Genomic DNA, 26371 nt, shown 5'->3' with positions numbered 1-26371 from the left:
AGTCTGTTAAGTGACATACTGATATTACAGTCATACTCCCCACAATCCTTCGCGCAGAACCATGAATTAGGCATGACTGGTCCTATCTGTATTCTCACTGTAACACACGGACAGCGGCATCACAGCCAGGGATTGCAGGCTCACCAAGGCATGCTGGCAACATCACTCACCTGCAATTTGCTTTCCTAATGTCCACGCTGCCCACACAGCTCTTTCCCTAGCCCAGCCCTACAGCTGGAACACGCGTAAGCGGACAGACGGGCCTGCTTATGGTACCCACCCTAACACACTCCACCCGTTTACTTCTACCACCACAGTGAGCAACCCTGTCTCCCGTGCACTAAGGGATGCACGTAGAAGAAATTCCTGGACCAAAGGAATTTGTTAACTCTGTAAGGACTACATCAGCTAAAACACAACTCTGAACCCTGGTTACCAGGCACAGGTTAGCTTCCAGAGCCGATGCTGTCCCACAGAATCCCACTCCACCTGATAATTTCTCTCCATAGCTGAGAGCAGTGTATTAATACTCCAGCAATGCTGGCTGCTCCTGGATGGGCGGGGGATGCTTGCAGGACATGCAGGAAACACAGACCACAGCTGTCGCTCCACAACTTCCAACACCACGCTGCAGCTATCATTAAAGTAAATGAATCCACAAAGTCGACAAATGGCTCAAAAAGACTGCTGTGGAAGCCGAGTCTTAGGAGGCAGAGGCAGGCAGATGTCTGAGTTCCAGGACAACCAGGGCTACACAGAGAATCCCACGCCTTCAAAAGACTCTCATGGAACAATAAAAAACAGAGGCGGGCGCTACGGGAAAGAACGTACAGCTAAAGAGCAGAGGCGCTCACGGCTGGGGTAGGAGGGTCTCGCTACCAGGAGGGCAAGCCGCCAGCTTCACAACTCTTACGACACCTCCCACCTTTCTAACTATGGCTATTGTCAGCAGCACTAGGGATTGAAGCCTAGGCCTGCACATCTGCTGGACAGGGAGGGATGCTATACTAGCTAAGCTCTCTTCCAAGGAACAGAATGGTCCTGAACCAGACATACACCCAGGCTTCCTGCTAAACAGGAGACAGGGAAGCTCCTGTCTCCCATCCACTTGCCTCTGGATCCAGCCTGATCTCCTGACAGTTAAACCCCCTCCCTCCCTCCCTCCCATCCTGTGACTGTCACTCTCCTCCTTAAAATGTCATTATCTGTGGGCTGAGGTGATGTTCAGCTGGTTATATCTTCCCGTGCCTGTGAGTGCAGCATTGCGGGTGGGCACGGAGGCAGGCAGACTGAGCCGAGAGCTTGCGAGCCAGTCTTCCTCCCCAGTGAGATCCTGGTTCAGTGAGCTATCGTGCCTCATAACAAAAGGTGGACAGTGATGTACCTTCAGTGCACGCCTCTGCCCCTCTGCTTGTGCATGCGAGCACAGATACCCTTTGTGCATTTTCTCTGGGACTTTCTTGTCCTCTGGACGTTACGTAAATAAGATTCACTCAGAAGCTGACCTGCACATATGTGTACTGTTTGGGATGTAGAGGAGCGTTATCAGATCCCTGGAGACGTGGGTGGCTGTGAGCACCAGATCCCAGAACTGTAACTGGAGCTGTGGATGCCTGTTGCCACCACAGATGCTAGGAATTCCCAGGACCGCTGCAAGAGCGGGCTGCGCTGAACCACTGAACCATTTTCACGAGACCAAGTTCTAGCTGGCGATGGGCTTTCAGTTGCTGGTTTTTGCTAGACAAAATTTTTTCTTTAAAAAGAGCCTACGTACATGTATGTGGGTTCAGTGACTGGCATAGGGGCACTGCTTGCTTTCATTTTTGGTGTATTTATTGATTGATTGATCTATGAGTATACTGTAGCTGCCTTCAGGCACACCAGGAGAGGGCATCAGATCTCATTACAGATGGCTGTGAGCCACCATACGGTTGCTGGGAATTGAACTATGGACCTCTGGAAGAGCAGTCTTCCAGAGCTGAACCATCTTTCCAGCACTTTGGTGTTTGTTTTGGTTTTTTGACAGAATCTGACTCTGTAATCCCGGCTGGCCTAGAATCACTATGTTGACAAGAATGTCCTTGAACTCAGATTAAAAGCCTGTGTGGTGTGGCTGGCTAGAATGCTGTTTCTAAGCCTCAAGAATGTTGTCTCCTTTTCTAGCACCACCTTACAAAGGTGGTGAGGCTCTCACCTGCGCTGTTCTATAGCTCTCAGGACATATGTACACGGTCATGGTCTAGAACCTTCGTCCAGTGCCTGCTGTGCACTACAGAAGGACGAGCCCCTCACGTGTGATGTCACTGCCACTGTTCCCGGGCTCTTTCATGCCACCGATGCGGTAACTACCTGACCACCCAGACAGGGAAAGCAACTTCTGACAGCATGTCCCGTGCCCAGTGATACAACTCGAAGCCCTTCAGAGAATTCATTTCACCCTTTTGATTCTGTATGCGAGCCAGTATTATTCTGCACAGCAGGGACAGGAGGCAGAAGAAAGTCATAGAACATTCTAAAAACACAGCTGTTTAGCAGCAGAACTGGGACACAGACAGGCGGGAGGCCCTCTCGGCTGCCGAGCCCGTAGCAACGGTGGGAGGCTCTCCCACAGAAGGCCTGCGAGCTCAGGATGAACCCGAGCTTCTCCAAACGACTTCACAGCCGCCCAAGATGCTTGCTAATGAGTTCAGACCAGCTCATTAGTAAGGGGTGGGGGGGATAAAGACTTTTCTTTCTTATGTTATACTCCAGGTTGAAAAAAAAAAATCCCACAGCATAAGCTAGGGAATGTTCTTTCTCTGCTCACTAGAAGAGCTGCTGAAGGTGAAACACCAGCCAGCTCCGGTTAATCTCTGCTCACTACTGCTAGAGGAACATGGGCTAGCTCTGATTCACAACTGTCTTCTGACAAGATCATCCCAGTGTGTGGTAGTGTGCTGTTACCCCCACCCTGCCCCAAAGGCCTTTTAACCATGGCCTGCCTTTCTTGTGTGTGCTACACATGCCTAAGAAGGTCAGCTTCAGCTGTTGTTCCTCTGCTATCCAACTTGTGTCTCTCACAGGCCTGAGGCCCCAGGCTATGAGCCTCCCTGGAGATGCACTACAAGCACACTCCTGACTGCACCTTCTCCCAGCCCCTGGCTTACAGTCATTATTAGCTAACATTATTCACACCTTCTAATTTATTTAGTTTTTGATATTACATTTTATTTAAACTCAATTTCAACATTTATTACTCTATGGAGGAGGGGGCATAGGTGTTTTGCCTGCATGCATGTCTGTGACTAAGTGTCATGTTCTGGAGCTGGAGCTTAGAGACAGTTGTGAGTCACCCCGTGGGTGCTGGGAACAGAACTCTGGTCCTTTGGAAGAGTAGCCAGTGCTCTTAACCACTGCAGCACCTCGCCAGCTCCTTATTTTAATTATGTGTATGTGTGTTGTGTGTATGTTTATGTCTGTGGGTGGGTATGCGCCCATGAGTGCGGATGCCCGCAGAGGTCAGAAAAGGATGCCAGGCTCTGAAGCCAGAGTTGCAGGTGGTGGTAAGCCACCTGGTGTGGGTACTGGGAACCAAACCCAGGGCGTCTGGAAGAACAGCACATGCTCTTAAGCACGGAGCCATCTCTCATCCCATTTTTTTTTTTTTTTTTTTTTTTTGGTTTTTGTTTATTCGGGAACAGGGTTTCTCTGTATAGCCCTGGCTGTCCTGGAACTCACTCTGTAGACCAGGCTGGCCTCGAACTCAGAAATCCGCCTGCCTCTGCCTCCCAAGTGCTAGGATTAAAGGCGTGCGCCACCACTGCCTGGCCTCTCGTCCCAATTTTTAAAAACAATTTATTTATAAGTATTTTGTCTTCATGTACAACAACTTTGTTCATGATCAACAACAAGTTGATCATATGCATGTCTGGTGCTCAAAGAGGACAGGAGAGGCCGTCAGAGCCCCATGAAAGGGTCCTGCGAGCCTCCGTGTAAATGCCAAGAATCAAATCTGCGTCTTCAGCAAGAGCAACAAATGTTGCCCACTGCTACTCCAGGCTCTGGCTATCTCACCCAGTTCCACTTTGGGGCCTGTTTTGGGATATCTATATCTATGTATCTCTATCTATCTATCTATCTATCTATCTATCTATCTAGATCTAGATATATATAAATAAAACATATATAGAGAGATATATAGATAGATAAATAAATATAGATATAGATATATATAAATAAAACATGCTGGTTCGGCATACACAGACACAGCGTGGAGCTATCTTTTGAAAACCCTCTCTTGAGAACATGGCCCTACCTGAGTGAGACCCATGAATGGCCCGGCCATCCTATAGCAGGCAAAATCCTCCATGGCTCTGTCAGTGGCCACATGCCATTAACTTTACTTTAATGTCAAACAGAGTGACGGCCCCTCACGCAGGGGCTTATCTAGCTGGTGTCAGAGTTAAGAGCTGGTGTGGTCCAGCTGACTCAGCAAAGCCCCCCCCAGGAAGCCCCACTCACAGCTCCGTGCGTGCTCCCTGGAGAGCAAGTAGTTGGCCAGCGGTGGTGTGTAGGTCAAGCACTGGATGGTGGAGTTCAGGAAGCAGGTGTTACCCAGGTTGTGCAGCCCCGCGCCAACGCGGAAGACACGCTCCCACCTCAAGGACAGTCGCTCCACAGGGAAGAGCACCTTCTGTGGGGCGGGGACTCCATCGCCTCCACTTCCAGACACACGCTCTGTGCCTGGGAGAGAAAGAGTTGAGGGAGCAGGAGGATACTGGGCCATCCCAGGACAGCGTGAGCGCTCGGTGCAGACCTCAAGAGCCCTGCACCACACTGTGTGCTGCGGGACCCGCCCTACTTCTGCATCTGCAGCTCCCACTTTTTTCCTAACCCTACACTTAGTTATGGGAGTGTAACGTGAGTGGAAGGCCCATGTGTGCAGGGGCTAGAGGACAACTTCTAAGGCAATCTTTACATCCCACCACCTGAGGCAATGCGTCCTATCACAGCTCCCACTGGATGCGGGCTGGCTAGGAGTGTCCTGGAATCCTCCCGACTGCTCTTTCTATCTCACTGTGGTGTTGGGATTACAGGTGTACTGCAGCACCAAGATCTGGCCACTGATGTGGGTTCAGGTCGTAGATTCTGGGTGACCAGGCCCACACAGCTAACGCTTTCTCAGCTAAGCCATTTCTGGTCCCCAGACCTACTTTCTGACCTCATTAAAGATGGGGGTCAGGTACAAGGACCGTCCAAGTCCACAGCCATCCTCCCTACTCACCTGACATCTACCACTGTAGCCAACTGACTCCTGGAAACCCCAAACTACCCCAGCTGCCACCAAGGGCTATACATACCCCTGGTCAACACAGCCCCCAGTACCTGGTTTCCTGGCTTGTAGCTCATCTCCGCTCCTGTGGCGACTGGCTCCCTCAGCCCTGGAGTTCAACAGCACATATTTGCTCTTCAAGGACTCCAGCTGGTAGGAGAAGCTCTTGCTGGCCGGTTCAAACTCAATCCTCTGCAGAAGGACCTTCTTGGCTGAGGCTGCCAGCAGCCTGCCCAGGTCACTGTCCTCCGCTGAGTCCTTGCGGCCAGGCTTGAGAGCCTCCTTCAGCTTATCGACAATTGGCATGGTGCATTCCTGCGGGGTGGGAAGGACCCAGACCCGTCAACAGCTGCATCCTGGAACAAGCATGACTTCTGCTTGCTCACATAGCAGGCGTCAGGACCCAAAGGCACAGGGGCAGCTAAACACACAGCAAGCAACTCTGCGTGTGGCGATCAGCACTACTTCCTCCAACTATTTAAAAAATAGTGAACAGCTAATTCTCACACACTCTGCTTACACAATAAATGTGAAGATGTAATTGGAGGAGGGAGTGGTGGAGACGGCTCGTGCACACATTGATGTATCAGAGTGTAGTTCCCAGCACACAAGTCATACGAGTGACAGCCACTCACAGCCAGCTGCAGGGACCCAGTGCCCTCTCCTCGAATTCACAGGCACCTGTACGCACGTATCCATAAACACACATAGGTAGAATTAAAAATTAAAGTTACAAGAAAGAAATCTCAGCTAGTAGTCCACACACCTTTAATCCCGAATATGAGAGGCAGTTCCAGGTGGATCTTAGTGAGGGAGACACCAGCCTGCCTTAACAGTTCCAGGCCAGCCAGGGTGCACACGCATGTACCACACACACACACACACACACACACACACACACACACACACGCGTGCGCGCGCACGCACGCACGCACGCACGCACACATTCGCGAGTATGCATCAGCTTTGGACCTGGACACCCCCAGTCCAAGCCGAGAGCTGTGAGGAAGACTCAGCAGCAGGTTCCCAAACACGGACACTTTAAGAAATGACACAAAGCATCTTAGCTTCCTGAATGGCGCAAATGGCGATGACAATATCTCACCTATATTGGTTCAAGTAAAATCTAGAAATCAATTTTACCCTTTTACTTTCCTCATGTAGCTGCTGTGAACACTGACCTTGCACTTGGCCACTCAACACTGCCTTACTCCCTGCGCCTGAGAGGCTGAGGAGGGGGACTGCTGCAAATTCCAGGCCAGCCTGGGCTTCAGAGTATAACCACATCTCAATCAAACATACACAAAAGACACACCCAGACAGTCAGAATCTCTCTCTCTTCCCCTATCCCTCCTCTCTCTCCCTCTCAATTTGAGTGAAGATCCCAAGAAGAAAAGCTAAGTGGGCAGCAGGGACTTAGGCTCCAAGAGTTATAGGCTTGTGTGTCCCGTCCCCTTAAGCTACAGCTTCAGGGACGTAACTGGGAAGGTGTCTGTAGCGGCTGATGGCCAGCCAGGAAGCTGCCGCACTGCACTCCCCAACAGAAGAACAGTCCACCGGGACGACAGCATAAACTGTAACAGAGAGAAGCTCCCTCACCTCCTAACAGCTACACCTGCACCCCCATCCTGCCCACCTAAATCTCAACCCAGCGGGGGACTCAATCCCGTCTGAGTCACAGTTAGCAATCCTGAGATTGCTCGCTTACATCAGACAAAGGATACCCACCACCCTGTCCACAGGGAGCTGAAATCCCTCTACTCCAAAACAAACAGAAACAAAACCAAAAAAGCACCTGCCCCCGCCCCCATCAGAATGGTAAAGCCATCTGTGATGGGGACTTATCAAGACTTTTACCCACACAGCAGTCACTGCCAGATTCTGGTCACTCAAAGAAATAAAGAAGGAAGGAAACCTCTGGGCTTACCTGGGGTGTCCCAACCTGGCTGCTGCTTCTCTCTGCAGCAGGTAAGGGAACCAGGTTCTCAGGGGAGGGATGGGACTGCTGAGGCAGGCACTCCCCTGGACTTCAGTCTGTAGTCAACTACAATGCCAAGTGTAGAGTCCAGAACAGGCCAGCACCTGGGGGGCGAGCAGTGAGACTGTCACCCGTGGGTGGCTTCTCCTGCTGTCTCTTTATGGCTTTCTTGTGTGAACTGTGACCTTCTACCAGGACAACAGTATCATCAAGGGTAAAGTACGCAAGGTATGGAGATGCTTGCCTCTAATCTAATTCAAGAAGCTGAGGCAGGAGGATCAAGCATTCAAGGCCAGCATGGACTGTGTAGTGAGACTTTGTCAAAAACAAAAACAAAACAAAACCAAAAAGAACACAAAACCCTCTCCATGCGTAATTCTCAATGAGTCCAGAGGACATCATGCTGACAGATCACTGTAGTTATCTCTCTCTCTCTCTCTCTCTCTCTCTCTCTCTCTCTCTCTCTCACACACACACACACACACACACACACACACACGGCAACTCCAGTCTGAATAACACGTCCAAAGTTACAAGGCAAGAAGAATAAGTAAAAACGCCAAACTTTTTTTCCCTTCATTAGCCAGGAAGGTATTTTGTTGTTGTTGTTGTTGTTGTTGTTGTTTTAAATATATGAAATTCTAGGGGCTGGAAAGGTGGCTCAGGTGTTAAGAGCACTGACTGCTCTTAGGAAGGTCCTGAGTTCAAATCCCAGCAATCACATGGTGGCTCACAACCATCCATAAGGAGATCTGACACCCTCTTCTGGTGTGTCTGAAGACAGCTACAGTGCACTTACATATAATAAATCAATAAGTCTTTATAAAAAAAAAAGAAATTCTAATTTTCTAACTATAAACCTTTTCTTCAATTCCCACTACATTTCTCATCTATTAAAATGCATTTATAAGAGCATTTTCCATCTATTCAAATGCACACAGATGCAAAGGATGGGACACTCAGCACAATGCCACCACTGAGGGCTTAAGACAACTGCCTAACAGATCGTGGTTCACCCCTCCATTGCAGAATGCCTCAGAACTCCATCTGACCAATGCTCCTACCCCCAACAGAGGGCAGCTGGGAGATGGCCTGGCTCCCCCCACCCCCGCGCCCCCACAAACATCATTTTCAAAATCCCACATGCCTTCTTATGGGGAGGTGAGAACTTTGTCCTGGCCTAACGTGGTTCGGGGATGAGCAAATTAGCCCAAAGTCATTTGCCATAAGAGCCTTAGAATTAAGGCAGGCGCACTCAGCCATGATAATTTTTGAAGTTATAGCAGGAAAGTGTTTATAATTCTACCTGAAAGTTACAGCTATGTGATGCAGGAGCGAGAAAAATGCTCTTGTAATTCCCAGCAAGCTCTCTGTCATGCACATCCAGCACATGTGACTCTGGTCGACAGGGATGCTCTTCCCAGGTCTCTGAAGGACTAGTATACTACATGCCCCCAATTTACGTATCTAATTCCGAACTCAAGCCTGGTTCCTCCCTTCTGACAGATATCATTTCAACAGAGCATCTCCTTCATCCCTTTAAACTGTTTCCCAAGAAACACTCGTGTAAGATTCTCAGGGTCACTTGCACGCTGGCGAGAACAGAGCTGAGGCCGCCAAGGGAACAGTTGAACGACTCTCTCTTTGGCATCCACAGGCATCCATAGCTAAGCAAGGTGTCCAGGTATATCCCTCCCGGTCTTAGTACGCTATTCTACCATCTCCATTTCCAAGGGTCACGCCACGGACGCAGGCAGGCTCGTGCGCACACACACACAATCACACACCATAAGCAATGGCATTTTGGTTAGAATGCTATCCTGCTTTACATTTCGGTGTGGATCCGCATTAAGGATCAGACCCTGCCCTATTCTATAAGATGGAATACAGCGCTACCTCCACCCTAAGATTTGCAGCTCCGGGAGCCTTCAAAGGAACACCCGCTGAGAGAACAACCGCGGGGTCTCTCAGATCCCAGCGACCCCACATTCCAGAAGCTCCCCGGGATGAAGAGAGCCTGATGCAATTCCCTGGCTACGCTATGGTCGCAGGCACTCCACGCATCACCTGTCCCTTCCTCGGAGACCCTGGCATCCCTTGTTCCTCCAAGGCCCTCGCACCCCAACCTTCTCCAGTGTTCCCTGCGCCCCTCACACGCCCTGTCCTCCCCAGAAATCCCCGTCCTTTGCGTCCGATGTTCTCTCCGCGTTCCCCGGTGCCCTCGCCGGCCACGCACCTGTCAGCCTTCGCTGGGATCCCCAAAACCCGCGGACAGGAGCGCGCACCCTCCTCGTCCCAAGCCCCGCGGAAGTTCCTGCGCTCCGCCGCGCTCGACCTCGACCTCCTAGGCCTCTCGGGAACCCGCGGAAGGCCCGCGCAGCACCAGCGTCCGATCCGGGCCGGGCTAGCATGCGCACCATCCGGGCCTCCAGAGCCTCACACACGTGTCACCAAGTCGTTTAAAGGAGCCACACTGCAGGGTGCTCCCCGAGTCCGCGTGGAGGTCGCAGTCGCCTTAAGAGGCGGAGCAAATGCCGACTCGTCTCCCTGGACCTGCCCTTCTCTGCTATTCGCGACACACACGTCACCCCCCACCTCCGCCCCATAGGCCTGCTAGTCTACGCAATGACGCAAGCGCGTAGAGCTATAAGCTCCGGAAGCATCTCGGAGTCCAGAGACCCTGCTGCAGCCTGGCGTGGTTCCCGCGGTGTACGTGAGTGGCGTCATTTCCGCCTGCGTGCCTGACACTGCGAATACGCAGGCCCAGTGTGCTGCGGCGAGGAACTCAGGGCTCATTCTCAGCAAGTCGCCGAGGCTTTGAAGGTTTCACCGTTCGTTCGTTTGTCTGCAGACGTCCTTTTTACAAAACTAGCAAGCGGGGGCTTGGAATGGGGCTCGGGGTTCCATCCGCCACCGCATGAACCTGGCACGGTGGCCCAAGAAAGCAGTTGTTGCAACTCTGAGGAGTGGAGGGGGGGAATGATCAGAACTTAAACGTCATCCCTGGGATACTTGAGATTCTGTCTATAGATAAGCAAAGCAAAAGCCACTCCACCGCCTAATTTAAGTGGCCGAGGCTGGAGGATCATGGAGAAGGTCTTATCCTGGACCACATAGCAGAACCTTGTCTTTAAAAAAAAGCGGGGGTGTGCGCGGAGGGGAGGGGACAATGATGGAGTAGTGATGGCAAAGACCAAATCATTTAGCCTGTACCTATGTCTAGGTATGCAAATGTTCCTTTTGGAACTTGAGAAACGGCTTAGTGATTAAGACGGCTTGCCATTCCTGTCAGGGACTTCCCAGCACCCACGCAGTGATGGTTCACAATTTCCTGTAACGCCACATGTGGGAAACACACACATAAAACGTAAATTAAAGGGGGAAAAAGTCCCTTAATTTTTAAAAGATTTTTAATTATGTATGTATGGAGGCCCATGTCTCATCCCCACTTAGCACTGGAATTACAGGCAGCTCTAAGTTGTGAGCTCCCATTGTGAGGCCTGGGAACCAAACTCTGGTACTCTTGTTAAGAGAAGTAGGGGTTATTAACTACTGAGCCATCTTTCCAGTCCCAGAACCCTCCCTTATTTAGACTGATTTCTTTGTTCCCTGACCATTCTTTGTCTCCTGTCTGGAGATGGCTATATAAACCCACTGTTCTAGGCTGGATACAATGAATTGCTGCTTTTGCTGTCCAGAGCCTGATAACAGTCCCTGGGGAATTCACTGTTGTCACCATGCTTCCTGTGTGGGAGTGGGCGCCTGGCATGAGACCTAGGGGTTTTTATCCAGATATTGTCCTAATTAGCCTGTTACTCTTACCTGAAAACTTGATTTCTTATCTTTTGGGGCAAAAAAAAAAAAAAAATCACTTAGAGTCAGTAGCTCTGTTGACAGGTAATAAATTCTGTCCCCAGGCTAGGTGGTAGTGGCACACACCTTTAATCTCAGCACTCAGGAGGCTGAGGCAGACAGATCTCTAAATTCAAGGCTAGCCTGGTCTACAGAGTGAGTGAGTTCCAGATAGCCAAGGCTACACAGAGAAGCCTTGTCTCAAAAAATAAAATAATTAAAAATAAATAAGTTCAATCCCCAGAACCCACCCCCAAACCTCTGGCACAGTAGTGTTATAGAAATGTAATGCCTTTGTACACTTAGAGATCAGTAAAGGAAATACTTTTACACACACTGAAGGAAGAACTGGCCTTGAACTGAAAGTCTTATAGACAAGGTAAGCTTATACATTTTGCATACTTTGTCACTCTTAAATATCTTTTAGGTCCAGACCCCAGATTACATAATTAAATAATTTAAACAGAGATGGAAAGCCTAAGTCTGACCATTAGCAAAGATATTGTCAGGATTCCTTCCCTCCCTTCCATCCTTCCTTCCTTTTAGTTTTTTTGAGACAGGGTTTTTCTATGTAGACTTGACTGTTCTGGAACTCACCCTGGAGCCCAGGCTGGCCTGTAACTCAGAGATCTACCTGCCTTGGTCTCCCGAGTGCTGGGATTAAAAGTCGTGCACCACTAGCACCTGACTAGGAGTACTTATTAAGTACGTCACAGTCATAGGTTTTTTTTGGTTTTTTGGGTTTTTTTTTTTTTTTTTTTTTTTTTTTTTTGGTTTTTTTGAGACAGAGTTTCTCTGTGTAGCCATGGCTGTCCTGGAACTCACTCTATAGACCAGGCTGGCCTCGAACTCAGAAATCCACCTGCCTCTGCCTCCCAAGTGCTGGGATTAAAGGTGTGCACCACCACTGCACTGTCGCTGTTGTCTTTTCAAATAGTTGTTACCAGATTCATCTTGCCCACCTGGAAGAATTGTGCTTTTCCTAATAAGAACGCAGGGAACTTAAAGACAGACACGTCTTAGTGGTAGCTGTGACCCTGCACTGCCCCCTCCCCCCAATAAAAGCACGTTCTTTGGGGATGGGTCTCATGACTGGTCAATCCTGGTAAACATTTACATCCTGGCTTAGTAGGTTCTGCTTATTTCTTAGTAAGCCTGGTTACATACTATCTATCTTTGGAGTGTTTTGGAGGTAGCACAGGCTAGATTCTACTTTGTGTGATATAATGTATCCTGAGCGAATCTATCAGTAAATCCTCTATAACATCAATTTGGTGACTTGGAATTTCTTCTGCATGTGTAGTATACACTTATAATGAAGCAGGCAAGGCCTCCTGTCACTGGGTTCCTGTCCTGCTGTCCTTGGAGAACGGCGTGGACAGACAGACAAGGGTATGAATGGGAGCTGCTTCACTGTCAATCAGGATTAAAATAAAACAGATGGCCCACCTGCCACCAACCGTAATTGGAATTGGGGTGGCAAGGACAGGGTACATTGATCTGTATTGCAGGTTCAGGCCATTGGGAGACCTTGTCTTTTTCTTTTTGTGGTATTTCTGGGGAATGACACCTGAGGTTTTTTTCTGGCTTCCACACCTTCACAAATACCGACACTTGATACAGTTGCTGAACTTTTGATACAGTTGCTGAACTTTTATTAAGTTATGGACAGGTAGCAAATACCCAGTGCAACCTACAAAAACAAAACTGTTGTTTCTGTTTTACAAATGAGAAAACAGAGGAGGAGCCCAGCACTAGGGCTGCTGAGATGGCCCAGTGGGTAACAGCCCCAAACTGAGGCTCTGAGGTCAGAATCTGTTCAAGCAGCCCCGCCCTTTCCACCCCACCTCATTTTTGAAGCTCCGGCCAGTAACTGCCAAGCTGGGTAGCTCCCCTTAAATACTCCCCTGAGCACCTCAAACTTACCGTGTTCCGAAATGGGCACATCTACATCTTCTCTGAAGAGACAATTCTGCCCCATTGCCCATTTAAACTGGTGGGGCTACACTCAGATTCCAGTCATGGGTGAAATTTGCCAGATTCCTTCTGGTTGTCTTTAGGTGGGTGAGGCAGGACCTCTGTTGTCCTCCCTCTCCCCTCTGGGGTCTAGTGGTGGCTGTGGTCACCTGTGGGTCTTCTCCTGAGACTCTGACACCATCTGCCTCCATCCTCCCCTCCCCCCCCCACTAGAGACCGTGCTAATTCCCTGCTGTTGCTAGTTTCAGGGTTGCCCTCTGTTCCCTAGTTGGCATCTCTGGTGTTCTTAGATGAGGACATGACCAGTTCCTGCATTGATTATGTTTTGAAGGCTGATCATAGAAATGTTCTGTTTGTTTTAGTTGAGCTAAACTGTACAGTTATAACCCCATACCTACTGCGGGCCTGTGTCTTGGGCCTTCTCTCTCAAGTGAATTGCCAGCCCGGTGTGGGATAGCTCAGTTGGTAGAGGGCTTGCCTAGCATGCATAAAGGCTTGGGTTTTGTCCTGGTTAGGGTTTCCACTGCTCTGAAGAGACGTGGCAACTCTTTTTTTTTTTTAAGATTTATTTATTTATTGTATGTAAGTAGTCTGTAGCTGTCTTCAGACACCCCAGAAGAGGGTGTCATATCTCATTACGGATGGTTGTGAGCCACCATGTGGTTGCTGGGATTTGAACTCTGGTCCTTCTGCATAGCAGTCAGTGCTCTTATCTGCTGAGCCATCTCTCCAGCCCCCGTGGCAACTCTTATAAAGGAAAATATTTAATTGTGGCTAGCTTACACTTTGAAAGGTTTAGTCCATTACTGTCATGGTGGGAAGCATGGCAGCATCAGGCAGACGTGGTGCTGGAGGAACCAAGAGTTCTACAACTTGATCTGAAGGAAGCCAGGTGGAGACTATCACATTAGGCTTAGCTTAAGTTTAGGAGACCTCAAAGGCTGCCCCCACAGTGATAGGCTTCCTACAATGAGGGCCACACCTCCTAATAATGTCACTTCCTAAGGGCCAAGCATTAAAACACACAAGTCTGGGGGGGACAAACCTATTTAAGCCATGACAGGTTTGATCCACAGCATCTCATAAACTGGGTGTGGTGATACACATGTGTAATCCCAAGAGGATCAGAAGTTCAGGGTCATCCTTAGCTATGTAGTGAAGGGCTAGCCTCAGGATATATATATATATATATATATATATATATATATATATATATATATATATATATATATATATATAAGATCCTGTCTCAAAAACGAACCTATCAAGTTTGCTAATTTTACCATTCAAATACTTATCAAAACACACTTTACTTCCATCCAGTTGCTTAAGGCTCCCTTGCCTGGGACTGGAGAGATGGTCCTTGCAAAAGACCCAGGTTCAATCCCAAGCACCATTACATGGTAGCTAAGAATGTAACTCCAGTTCCAGGGCATCCTTCTGGCCTCTGCAACATCATCCATGCATACTGATACACAGGCATACATGCAGGCAAAGTACCCATACACATGAAATGAAAATAAATATCTTTTTTTGAGACAGGGTTTCTCTGTATAGCCCTGGCTGTCCTGGAACTCACTCTCTAGACCAGACTGGCCTCAAACTCAGAAATCCGCCTGCCTCTGCCTCCCAAGTGCTGGGATTACAGATGTGTGCCACCACCACCGGGCAATAAATATCTTTAAGAAAAGTTCCAGCATACTTGGGAGGCAGAGGCAGGCGGATTTCTGATTTCGAGGCCAGTCTGGTCTACAGAGTGAGTTCCAGAACAGCCAGGACTACACAGAGAAACCCTGTCTCAAAAAACAAAAAAAAAAAAAAAAAAAAGAAAAAAAGAAAGAAAGAAAGAAAGAAAGAAAGAAAGAAAAGTTCCTCACCATCTTGACTAGTATTAGTAGAACTGCCAAACACATTGCTCAAGTGCCAAATAGAATCCCATATGTAAGCAGGGTCTAGTCTTCGCAGATGCACTTAGGTCGAGGCAGGAGGATCAGGAATTCAAGGTCATCCTCAACTACATAGCTAATCCAAGGCCAGCCTGGTCTACCTGAGGCCCAATCTATGATAATAACATTTATAGCCTACCCTTTACTTCATGGCCCCCTGACTGACACTGCTCCCTGCCCTTGGTGCTGACAGAGAAGCTGAGAGAGCCTCTCATCTGCCTCCTGCCTTGCAAGTTGACCTCAGCCTCAAGACACTGAATTCTGGATTCTTCACAGCTAAATCCAAACTCTTCATCTCCACTCCAATCAGACATCCCTGCTCCAGGAGCAAGCTGGTCTTTGGCATGGAATCCCCTTTCCCGCCTGCCTCTCAACCCTTGGCTCAGGCTCTGCCCACTTCTAGAAGTCTCCCTGGATCCCTTACGTCCCTGCCTTTCATTTGTAATATTCTGTGGACGTCTCGTCTGTCCCTACCATGACTTGCAGGAACGAGGGACCATCGCATCTCTGGAAATAGCATGTTTCAGGAATGCTGTAGATAAATGTTTCGGAAGAGACAGAATTCAAAGCAAGGTATTTTTAGACGAGACAACTGAACAATCTCTGAATCATACAAGAGAGAACGGGAAAGATGAAGTAAAGGGAGGAACCAGCTTCGTTGTCGTTTCTCTCACGGTGTGGCCCTGGCTGTCCTGGAACTCGCTCTGCAGACCAGGCTGGCCTCGAACTCACAGAGATCTGCCTCTGGGATTAAAGATGTGAGCCACCATCCCCAGAGGGACACATTTGTTTTAAAGCTATACTCTAAATTTATGAAATCAGATTTAACTTGGGGAAAGGATGCACTGATAGAGTAGTAATGTTGTCCCAAAGTTACTTAGTCTGTTCCCTGCCTCAAAGGTCAGGGCAAAATGTACTCCCTCCCTCCCCCAAAATCATGGCCCCTGGATGTTGGAAGAAGTCCCTGTTGGATTAGCATGAAAACCTGATTGTAGATCCTCAAACACCCATATAAAAGCTAGAGTCTGTTGAACATGCCTGTAACCCCAGTATTGGGCAGGGGATAAGATTCTAGGTGTCAGCCAATCTAACTGAAATGTGAGACAGCTATGCCAAACTGCGTTAACTCTGCCAGCTTAGCTGTAGGCTCCCTGCAGCCCTAGCAAGATAAGGGGTCACCTTGTCCCTGAGTTGCCATAGCAACTGACTTTTTCCATAAGCAGAATCATCCATGTGACCTTCCACTGCGTGGAAGTTGTCATTCACGGGCAATGGTACCAACCTGGCACAACGTGCTTTGTGCTGAGGGTGGAACTCACCTTGCCTGAGCCTGTGCTCCATCCTGGAGTGCCGCCCTAGCCGATCCCCATTCAGATGGGGTTTACAGTCCACAGCCTTTTCCCTGTAGCACCCGTTCATCAGTGGGCGTGGCATACACTGACAGCCCTGGTCCCTGGCCTCTGACCTAGAGCATCCTAACTCTGTTCTAATAGTCCTTAGAGCCCTAGGTCCTTAAGGACAGCAGTGGCACATGCCATCTTCCCTACCCCTGCAGACAGGACCCAGGGCCCCAGCAGTGGTTAACGTCATCCTCCCTACCCCTGCAGACACTACCGAGTTTAGGGTGGTCTGGTGGTTGCCTGTTAGCATTGTTCCAGAGACCTCTCTAAGGCAAATAAAAGCCCATACTGCTAGGTTCAATCATTGGGGGGAGGAGCGGTGTTTCTTATTAGACTGTTACTGATTGCGACCTGAAGTGGATACTTCACCCAGGCATTCGGCAATCTTGTAACAACAGCCACCTCCACCGACAACGAAGTGCAGTAAACCAACTTTCCTAAATGGTAGTGTGTTTCTCAGCAAGACAGGCAGAGGCCAGGAAGGGGCAGCTGAGGATCTCAGCAAGCTCGAGGACTGCTGTGGGACTCTTCCGCACAGCCAGGACAGAGTTGTTCGTAGTTTTACATTTTGTTTTGTGCTAGCGAGGTGTATTTATTTAGTGTCCTCCCACCATAGTAGGTGGGAGTCTGAGCTTCAGTCATTTGGGGCCCCCTTTTCTTTGAGATACATCAGCCCACCCCGTAGGGCTTAATGGGGGTTCAAGTTGCCAGTTCATTAGACAGGAACTTCTGGGCTCCTAGGTCCTTATATTTTGTCCCTTGGGACTACCCTGAGCCCCTTGTCCGCTTGTGTCCAGGCTGGTAGGGTCCTTTTCTAGAATGTCGCTGGATATGACCCACTCTCTCTATAAATATGTTGTCCCCAGGGATTGCTGCTGCCCAGACCTACACATGCACCCCCTCCCCGTCAGACATCTGTAATAAATACATGCCGCAAATCCACAGTCTTCACGGCCACATGCTCCCTGCGCTCGTTTGTCTCCAGTCCACGCCCACACACTTGTGCCCATTCACACACTCACAACATTTTGTCTCTCACTTGCTCAGCAGTCCTTCCCATCATGGTGCCCACTTCTCTAGGGGCAGTGACCCTGCCCTCTGCCACTGAGCTCTGCCCCCAACATTTTTTTTTTGTTTTTTGCTTTTGTTGTTTGTTTGTTTTTTGGATTTGGTTTTTCCGAGACAGGGTTTCTCTGTATAGCCCTGGCTGTTCTGGAACTCACTCTGTAGACCAGGCTGGCCTCGAACTCAGAAATCCGCCTGCCTCTGCCTCCCAGAGTGCTGGGATTACAGGCGTGTGCTACCACCGCCTTGCTTTGCCCCAACATTTTTGTCTCACTCTTTTTATTTCTTTTTAAACTTTCTATTGGTTCTTTGTGAGCTTCACATCATACTCCCCATTCCTACTCATCTCCCACTCCCCTCATATCTACCCTTAACTCCTGCAACCTCCCCCCAAAATAACACACACACACACACACACACACACAGAGAGAGAGAGAGAGAGAGAGAGAGAGAGAGAGAGAGAGAGAGAGAGAGAGAGAAAGAGAGCATTTCATTTTGGAAGCTAGAGTGCATCACAGTGTATCCCTCTGTCCACATACCTTCACTTGCAAATTTTCCCTGCAGTGAGTCATTGGTCTGGTTGGAGATCTCTGGCTTCTGTGACATCATTGATGTTGGATCCTTACAAGGCCTTCTCTGCTTGTTGCCCAGCATCATGGAGATCCTGCAGCTCTGAATAGGCAGGACTGGCTTTTCCATGCTTCCCGACCTTTTGCAGATGATAAAGCTTTTGGGGTGGGCCAGTTCAGAGCCCTGGATCTAGGCCTGGGTGGGAGCTGAGGTCACTGTGCCGACTCACCTTAACCCACAGCACCAGGGCAAGGTCTCCATCACCGCTCTGGCCAGGCCACCCAAAGTTACCATCAGAAGAAGGCAGAGTCAGCTCTCCTGATCATCCACACCCATGCCTCCAGAGCCAGCTCCACTGTGCTGCCCAGTCAAGATGTGTGGCCCACTCTCCCAGGTGCTGCTGCCTAGGAGGGGCTGGGCCAGCCCTCCTGCTCTCAAACCCTTCCTAACCTCCTCAGGGCTGTCTCGCCTGTGCCTTAGCATCAGAGCCAGCTCCACCGTGTTCCCAAAGCGAGGTTGAGGGCCTGCTACAGCCAGTGAGGGGGCAGGGCTAGCGCTCCTGCTCTCACACCCTCTGAGCCAGCTGCCCCAACTACCACAGTGGCAAGGGGACGGCACCAACCCCCACACTCATGCCACCTCGTAGCAGACACGACCAGCTCTCCCACGTGTCCACCCTCAGGCAGGCTCACCTGTGCACACACACACACACACACCACAAGAGTCAGCTCTGTTGTGCTGTCCAGCTGAGGTGTAGGGCCTGCTTTCCCTACACCTCTGCAGCTCTCTCGCACTCATGACCCTGTGGACAGCTTTCCCAACTGCCTAAGATGGTATGGAGCATGGACTGGCAGAGGGGCATCATCTCTGCACACATGCCACCCTACTACAGATGAGTCGGGGGTCAGCTCTCATATTCATGCCCTTAGGGCCAGCTCCACAGTGCTACCTGGCTGAGGCTCAAGGCCCAGTTTCTTGCTCTCCTGAGTCTTATTGCCCGTGAGAGGTAGGGACAGCTCTCCAGAGCACCAGAGCCAGGGAGGGGCGGGGCCAGTCCTGCACCGCCTCGGGACATGGGACATCTGTATGGCACCCATAGGCTGCCCTGTCCAGGGACATCCTCATGTTCCACAGAGCCAATAGGAGCTATGGACATCAACCCCTGCCATTGCATAGCCACGGACTCAGACATGGCCCTCAGGGCCAGCTCGGGCTAAGACATCACCATGATCCCAGGTGATGGGGCTGACCACTTACAACAGGCCACTCCTCTTCACCCTTCAGTTCCATCTCTTCACACTGCTCTGGCTGCTTCATTTCTTTCTCTCCCATCTGTCCACAGCATACTCACACACTGCGGGGGCTTCCACTGCAGGCTGGCCACACTGCTGGCAGGCTCCTGGGTGACATCCTCCAGCAAGCAGGCGCCTATGGCTCTCCTGTGGGATGTACTGGAGGCAGGTGTCTGTCTTCCTCTCCCCTTGGGCTGCGTGGTAGTAGGCAGGGCTCTGTGAGTTCACAGCCCACCCATGCTGTGGTGTGGAGGGCAGGTCTGTGGGTGGTTTTCCCAGTCCGAACCACGTGGCATGGCAGGAACCAGGTCTCTGTCTTCCTCCTCCCATGCTGTGCTGCCTGGATGTGATTCTATTTGATTTTTATGAGTCTTAGGTGTAAGACGGCTTTAGCCACCGTCAAGCTAGGATGAACTAAGGACTGCCACCTGTCCTGCCCCTGACTGATATAAGACAACAAAGTATCTCTTTGCCCATTACCAGGAGGTGGGGGTGAGCGTGGGGTGGGGATGTAGGGGGGTGGGAGAGGGAGGTTGTATCACTCTTTGAGACAGCGTCTTGCTAAATTGCCAGTTTATTTATTTATTATTTATTATTTATGTTTTGGTTTTTTTTGGATTTGGTTTTTCGAGACAGAGTTTCTCTGTACATCCCTGGCTGTCCTGGAACTCACTTTGTAAATCAGACTGGCCTTGAACTCAGAAATCCGCCTGCCTCTGCCTCCCAGAGTGCTGAGATTACAGGCGTGCGCCACTGCCTGGCTTTTATTTTTTTTTTTTTTATCCTTTTGCTTCAGCCTCCCAAATAGCTAGGGCTACAGTTCTGGCCCAAGCCCTGTGCTCTTTTGCTCTTATACACCTCTTCCCTGCACCCCAACATTCATCCTCAGTAGGACCTATGCTATGGAAAGCTTGCTGAGAGGATCCCAACCCAGAGCTCAGGAGCCTCTTCCCTTCTTCAGAAGGTCTCAGGTCTTTTGAGGGATAGCTTTCCCAATATACTGAGGTCACACCTCTTCTCAATGGGACACTAAGCCACACCCCTTCCAATGATGTCGCCCACAGCACTGTCACACCCCTTCCAGTGGCCCCACCCACAGCACTAAGCATATTTCCTATTTTCCACATTCCCTGCCTGGTCACTCCTACACCCTCCCCCACAGGACTTAAATGTACTCTAGCAACATGGGAAGATTCAGGGCTCATAATGAGGCTTACAGGTGATAGCCACACCTCAGTCACCTTCTGCGAGTGTGACACTTACCTTAAGAATCTGAGGCAGGAACAGGAAGAGCCAAGGCCAGGAGTAGGAGAACAGGGAAGAGGGCTCTAGAGGGAGGCCCAGCCAGGGTCCAGAACAGGAGGGGCTAGCTCTTTCCAGAACTCAAAGAAAAGGCCATCTGGATATCAAGCAGCCAAGGCGGGTGTGTCTCCACAGTTTGAGGTCTCCAGAATCCTTCACAGATGTGTATGCAAGATAATCATGACTCATAATTTTCAGTCTGATACAGGTGTCTTGTATGTATGCGTAATGTCTGTGCCATGTGTGTATAAATGCTCACGCCTGTCCACACCCGCATCAGGCATCGTCTCTGTCACTCTCTGCTTTCTTTCTTTAAAAAAAATCTTATTTTTATTACTTATTTTACTTAGATGTGTGTATTCTTCGTAAGTGTATGTGATGTGCAGGCAGGCCTCCATGGAGACCAGAAGGTGTTAGAACCCCTGGAACTGGTCATGAGCCGCCATGTCCATGCTGGAAACTGAATCCAGGTCCCCTGGAAGAGCAGTGAGTGCTCTTAACTACTTAACCATCTCTCTAGCTACTGCACACACCTCATTTCTTTGGGGTAAGGCCTCCCCTGAATCAGGAGCTAGAGCTTTTTGCTAGACTGGCAGCTAGCAAGCCACAGAGAGCATTCCTGTCCTTTCCCTGTGCATTCCCGGGGTCACAGGGCTACACACAAGACCCCATCAATTGCATAATGAGTGCTGGGATTTGAACTCAGGTCCTTATGGTTATGCGGTAATCCCTTTCAACCCCTGAGCCACACTTGTCTCTGGGTTTTGTTTGTTTTCTGGTTTTGAGACAGGATTTCACGGTGCAGTTTTGGCTCACCTGGCACTCATTACACAAACCAGGCTGGTCTCAAACTCAGGAATTCACCTGCCTCTGCCCCATGGGTGCTGGATTTAAAACATAGACTTAAACCACCATAACCAAGTGAGGATAACTTCAAGATGAGCTTGTAACTGAATTTAGAAAGTAGGAATTACTTGCTGTAAACACTGGACAGCACTTTCCTGGGAGATGAATTACCTGCCAGGGTTTTTCAGGGGCAGGGGCTGTACTTAAGAGCTCATTGCTGGGGCATTAGGACCATTCCACTGAGTCTGTACAGGCATTTGCTCTGAGCAGACATATTCCCTCCAAGAGCTAGGAGGAGGCTCGGAAGCTTCAGTCGCAAGATTCAAAAGACTCCTCCTTCCTCCGGTTATATAAGAAGTAAGCAATAGCCAGGGAGAGGAGAATCTGATGGCCCTGCCTTCAAACCAAGCAGGGATTTCTAAGGGTGCAGCATCCGCTAGGGTGGGGACATCCTTTCTAGTGGTGTAGCTGCCTTTGAATCACCCACAGTCTTCTAAATAATCCCAATAAGCTCATTGGCTCATCAAGGGAGACTGCTGGGTCACAGTCTTGTGTAGCCCAGGCTACCACTATGTAGCTGAGGATAGCTCTTAATTCCCTGATCCTTGTGCCTCCAGTATGCCAGGATCACAGTCACGTAGCACGACGCCCCATGTATTCAGTACTAGAGATCCAGTCCAGGGCTTCGCGCCTGCGGGGCAAGAAGCAGGCTGCCAGCTGAGGCCCCCCTTCGACTTCTCACTCCCCTTCCCTCGAGCTGGTAGAGACTTGGCCCCCACCCCGCAGCTAAACAATTTTAAAAAACTGCAGAAATAGCCAAGGAGTCAACCTTCTCTTTGATAATATGGTTTATTGTCCACTGACAGAGCAAACTCATAAAAATAAAAGTAAAGATACAGAGCATCGGGCGCGCCCGGCTTGTTGGCTTTCAACAACTCTCACGCATCGCCAGCGTGGGGTGTAGGGGGGTACATCTCAGACTTCATATTCCAGCACGCACATGATATTCCACCCCTCCCCCCACCAAGAGTCCAAACAGGAACATCAACAAAGCTTTAACTTACACACCAAGCCCACAGATACGTCTTAATGCGCATCACGCAGCGATTTGGAAGGAACTACCATGTAAACGTCATCTGAAATATTTCGAGCTGCTGGCGTGATGGGAGTGAGGGAGGGAAGCCCAGGGCTTAGAATACAACAGGAGTGAAACAACACCTTAAAACTACATATTGCAATTGGTTTGCTGCGAAGGCGTTTGAGTGGCTGATGCTCAGCTGCCTCCTGGCACTTTGTCCCAAAGGTTCCTTTGCTAGCACGGTTTCCTCTCATCTGCCCGGTATGGCTAGAAAACCCAGCATGAGTGGCAAACAGAAAGGCTGTCTTTTAGAACCGACAATACTCAGAGATTCTCTCCTTCATAATAATTTGAACCACACACAAAAGACAGGAGGTCGGAAAAGCAGATATTCAAAGAACTCAAAGAAAGATTAGAAAGGGTTCCTCTGTCCCAGGCCAGCTACCATCCCATGCATTCCACTCTGGGTCCAACGCTTCCTCGATGCGCCAACATTTTTGTTTGATTTTTTTGTTGTTGTTGTTGTTTTTGTTTTTTGTTTTTTTGTTTTTTAAAAGTGCAAAGTCTAATGCTACAAAAGGCATCAACACAGCACAAGAGTGCTCACGGAGAACATCAGAAACAAACCAGAACATGTCAAGAAGTCAGCAGAAACGGGCACTGTTACATAGGATACCACCGCACAGGAAGCAAACAGCAGGGTGGGATAGACTGCAGGGTCTTGTGGGCTGGTCCAGGTCAGCATCCTAGGGAGAACATCACTGCACAACATGAAAATGCCCTCTGGCGGGCAGGATGATTCCTGGGTGTCCTCCCAGTCTGTCTTAAAAGGGCTGGCCAGGTCCTGGTGTGGGGCCATGGGTAGGGAGAGTCTGAGGGGGGTCCTTAACAGTTTCTTTGGGGTTTCTGATGGTTAGGACAGGGTTGGAGCAAAGAGGCTTTTGGAAGCATTTTACAAAAGGACCATTCACAGGCTGCCAGACTTGAGTCTGTGTTTGTGTGTGAGCATATTCGTGCATGTTTGGATAATATACATTTGTGTCCTTGGGACAGCTTATTTTTTTTAAGACACAGGCAAAAGGAAGAGTGACTGTCTATGTTGTTAGCAATAAAGTCCTACCTGCCTTAACCCCCATCCTATTGGCATCCAAAAAAAAAAATTGTTTTAGGGAGCAAATAGATGCCCCAGTTCCCTATAAGGGCCTTAAGTGACATTAAGAGACAGAAGCAGAGCTGTATACACATGCCTCTCAGCCATGCTTGAGAATTCACCTTTAGGAAAATGAGATGGATCTGAAGACAACCACAGCATCCTTGGGGGCTTGGTGCGAAGAACTGCCCGCCTCAGAGTCTCCCTGCCGGTGTTTAGTTAGTGACACTTTCAGAAATCCACATGGTCATAATGACTGCCACTCTAACAGGGAGAGCTCACTAGACTTCTCCTAGGGGCCTAGGACTGGCCTTTTACATCTTCAGTTTGTGCAAAAGAGGGAGTGCTGGTCACGCCCCAACAGCGGCAGGGCCCTGATGTGAAAGAGAGCTGAGCCGCGCTGCCCAACCTGGGTGCCTGCAGCTTGAAAAGGGGTGAAGAATAGAGTAAGAAGCTTGGGAGTGGCTTCGAGGACGGCCAAGCACCCTCACCACCGATTCCTGCCCCCAGCAAGAGGCCTCACAGATCCCCCCCACTGACGGCGTGTGTGGAGAGAGGGGAGAGGAAGGCAGAAATGACTTGGCTGAAGCCAGAAACACGGCTCAGGGAAGGCTTCCATTCACTGAAGTCTGTGGATTTGTGGGGCTGCCTAGGACTCCTAGAAAAATGAACCACTGGTTGGAGGACTATTCTTAGACCTGAGGGAGGTCAGGGTGCTGGAAGCCCATACCAGGTACAGGAAGGATGGGGAGCATTTGTGAGGGCCAGAGACTACTACCTTGGGCCAGAGGGGTGGCCACTGCAGAAAATGAGGGATATATCCCTCTCAGGATGAAAAGGACCTGGTAGGCCGGCTACACAGTCTCACAACAACCTTCAAGAGTTTCTGCAAAATGCACATTCCAAGGCTCTGCCCTAACAGCGCTAGGGGACCCTCATTGCTGCCTGTCTGATGCATGTGACAGTGCCAGAGAGGCCTAGTAAAAAGTCTGTGCTCCACTCCTGCCTGTACCAAGGATCAAAGACTGAGACACACAGTGCTCAGGCAGGCAGAGGGAGGGGGTATGGCAGGGACCCTGGCCCGCCTGGCCCTCCAGACCCACTACAATGTTTAGGGAAAATGTGGTTTGGGGTGGGGCAGAATCACACTAGCGTGAACCCTCGGATGATTGATGTTTTATTCATGCTGTTTCCAGGAAGGGATGTCAAAGCTGGACCAGTCTAAACCCTCAGAGGCTTCTTAATTGGCCGCAGGGGCTCTGTCAGCCTTCTTACGGGTCCTCGATGTCAAGAAACTCCTGCTTGGGGGGTGCCGCCCCGCGGTACCACGCACAAGAACCATCACTTCTCTTGATGCAGGCAAAGAATTTGGCCTGGTGCCCATTGATGCTCTTCTCTGTGACCCAGTCCATCCAGAGGCACTCATCCGGGGAGGAGATGTAGCATGGGATCATGGGACAGCGTGTGATCTGGGGGGACACATGCAGGAAGGTTTAGTTTGGGCCAAGGAACAGGTGGGGCCAAGGGCACTTAGGGTACCTCCAGAATACAACCTACTAAAGGTGTTCAAGGACAGTAGTCCTGCTGAGTTTCATGTCCCAGTACTATGGCTGAGGACAGGTCTAGGAGAAACCTGTGTGTCTGCCTACTTATGTAATTCTGCTGTAGAAGATATGCTTCTGCTTTGGGCCATCTGGTCTACCTTTTTTAATGGCATAGTTTCAGCTTAGGCCCTCTGGAAATTACAACGCCACAAGGGGTTTACACTGGAGTCAGATTAGAACCAAATAATGCTCTTACTTGTTCTAAAGTGCCTGCTTGGGTCAATGGGTCACTAGCTTTTTGACAAAAGATTATGGAGTTTCAAGAGTATCCATCTCTAGACATGCAGAGATGAAGAAAGAAGCTTCATTTTTGCTTGTTTGTTCTCGAGACACAGTCTTTTGTATCCAAGGCTGGCCTAGAAGTTTCTGTGTAGCAAAGGATAATTCTAGATCTCCTGTTCCTACCTTCCAGATGTTGAGGTTTAGAAATATACCACCACAGCTGGTTTTTGTAGTGCTAGAGACAACCCAGGACTTCATGTGTTCTAGAAAGCACTCGCTCAATGGAGCTACTTTATGAAGAAAGAATTTCATTCTGTAGCCCAATCTGGCAAGGAACTCACTCTACAGTTCAGGTCAATTACAAACTCAGCCATCCTTCTGTCTCAGCCTCCCAAATGTGGTGTATAATCACATCCAACTAGTGTTCAATTTTGAGGTGCCAGGCACAATGGAGCCATGCTTGGCCTGTATTCAGCTGGCCACCTGGGCTTGGAATCACACCTTTGATAACAAAGTGATGGGAAACACCATCCAGAAGGGAAGGAAGCACCAGAAAGTATTAGCCGGCACAGACCCATAGGCTACAACTCTGTGGGCAACTCACAGTCCCAGACTCACTTTTGGTAACAGAAGGGATTCTGGATATCCAGAGTTGCATCCTGCACTGTTGAGGGAAAAAGCCATGGATACAGTGGTTCCCTGTAGTTGACATGACCCCCAAATCTGGGAATAAATCCTGCTCTTTTTTATCACATCTAAGCATGTGTACATCTACAAT

The 26371-nt window shown here is 49.6% G+C and overlaps 2 protein-coding genes across 2 annotated transcripts in view; both read right to left on the bottom strand.

Annotated features, from left to right (window-relative positions):
- Usp36 (ubiquitin specific peptidase 36) overlaps positions 1 to 9853 on the bottom strand; it is a 31713-nt gene extending 21860 nt beyond the window's left edge. Inside the window, 3 exon segments of the mRNA XM_052194756.1 lie at positions 4501 to 4722; positions 5365 to 5626; positions 9526 to 9853. Of these exon segments, the coding sequence (XP_052050716.1) occupies positions 4501 to 4722; positions 5365 to 5617 (475 nt within the window). The 5' untranslated portion in view covers positions 5618 to 5626; positions 9526 to 9853.
- Positions 9854 to 22369: 12516 nt separating this feature from the next.
- The window catches only part of Timp2 (TIMP metallopeptidase inhibitor 2), a 50600-nt gene continuing 46598 nt past the window's right edge, over positions 22370 to 26371 (bottom strand). The window contains exon 5 of the mRNA XM_052194574.1: positions 22370 to 25236. Coding sequence (XP_052050534.1) covers positions 25039 to 25236 — 198 coding nt within the window. The 3' untranslated portion in view covers positions 22370 to 25038. The remainder of the gene's footprint in view (positions 25237 to 26371) is intronic.

Source organism: Apodemus sylvaticus, chromosome 10, assembly GCF_947179515.1.
Source record: "Apodemus sylvaticus chromosome 10, mApoSyl1.1, whole genome shotgun sequence".
Lineage (NCBI taxonomy): Eukaryota > Metazoa > Chordata > Mammalia > Rodentia > Muridae > Apodemus > Apodemus sylvaticus.
This window is presented reverse-complemented; position numbering and strand designations above follow the sequence as displayed.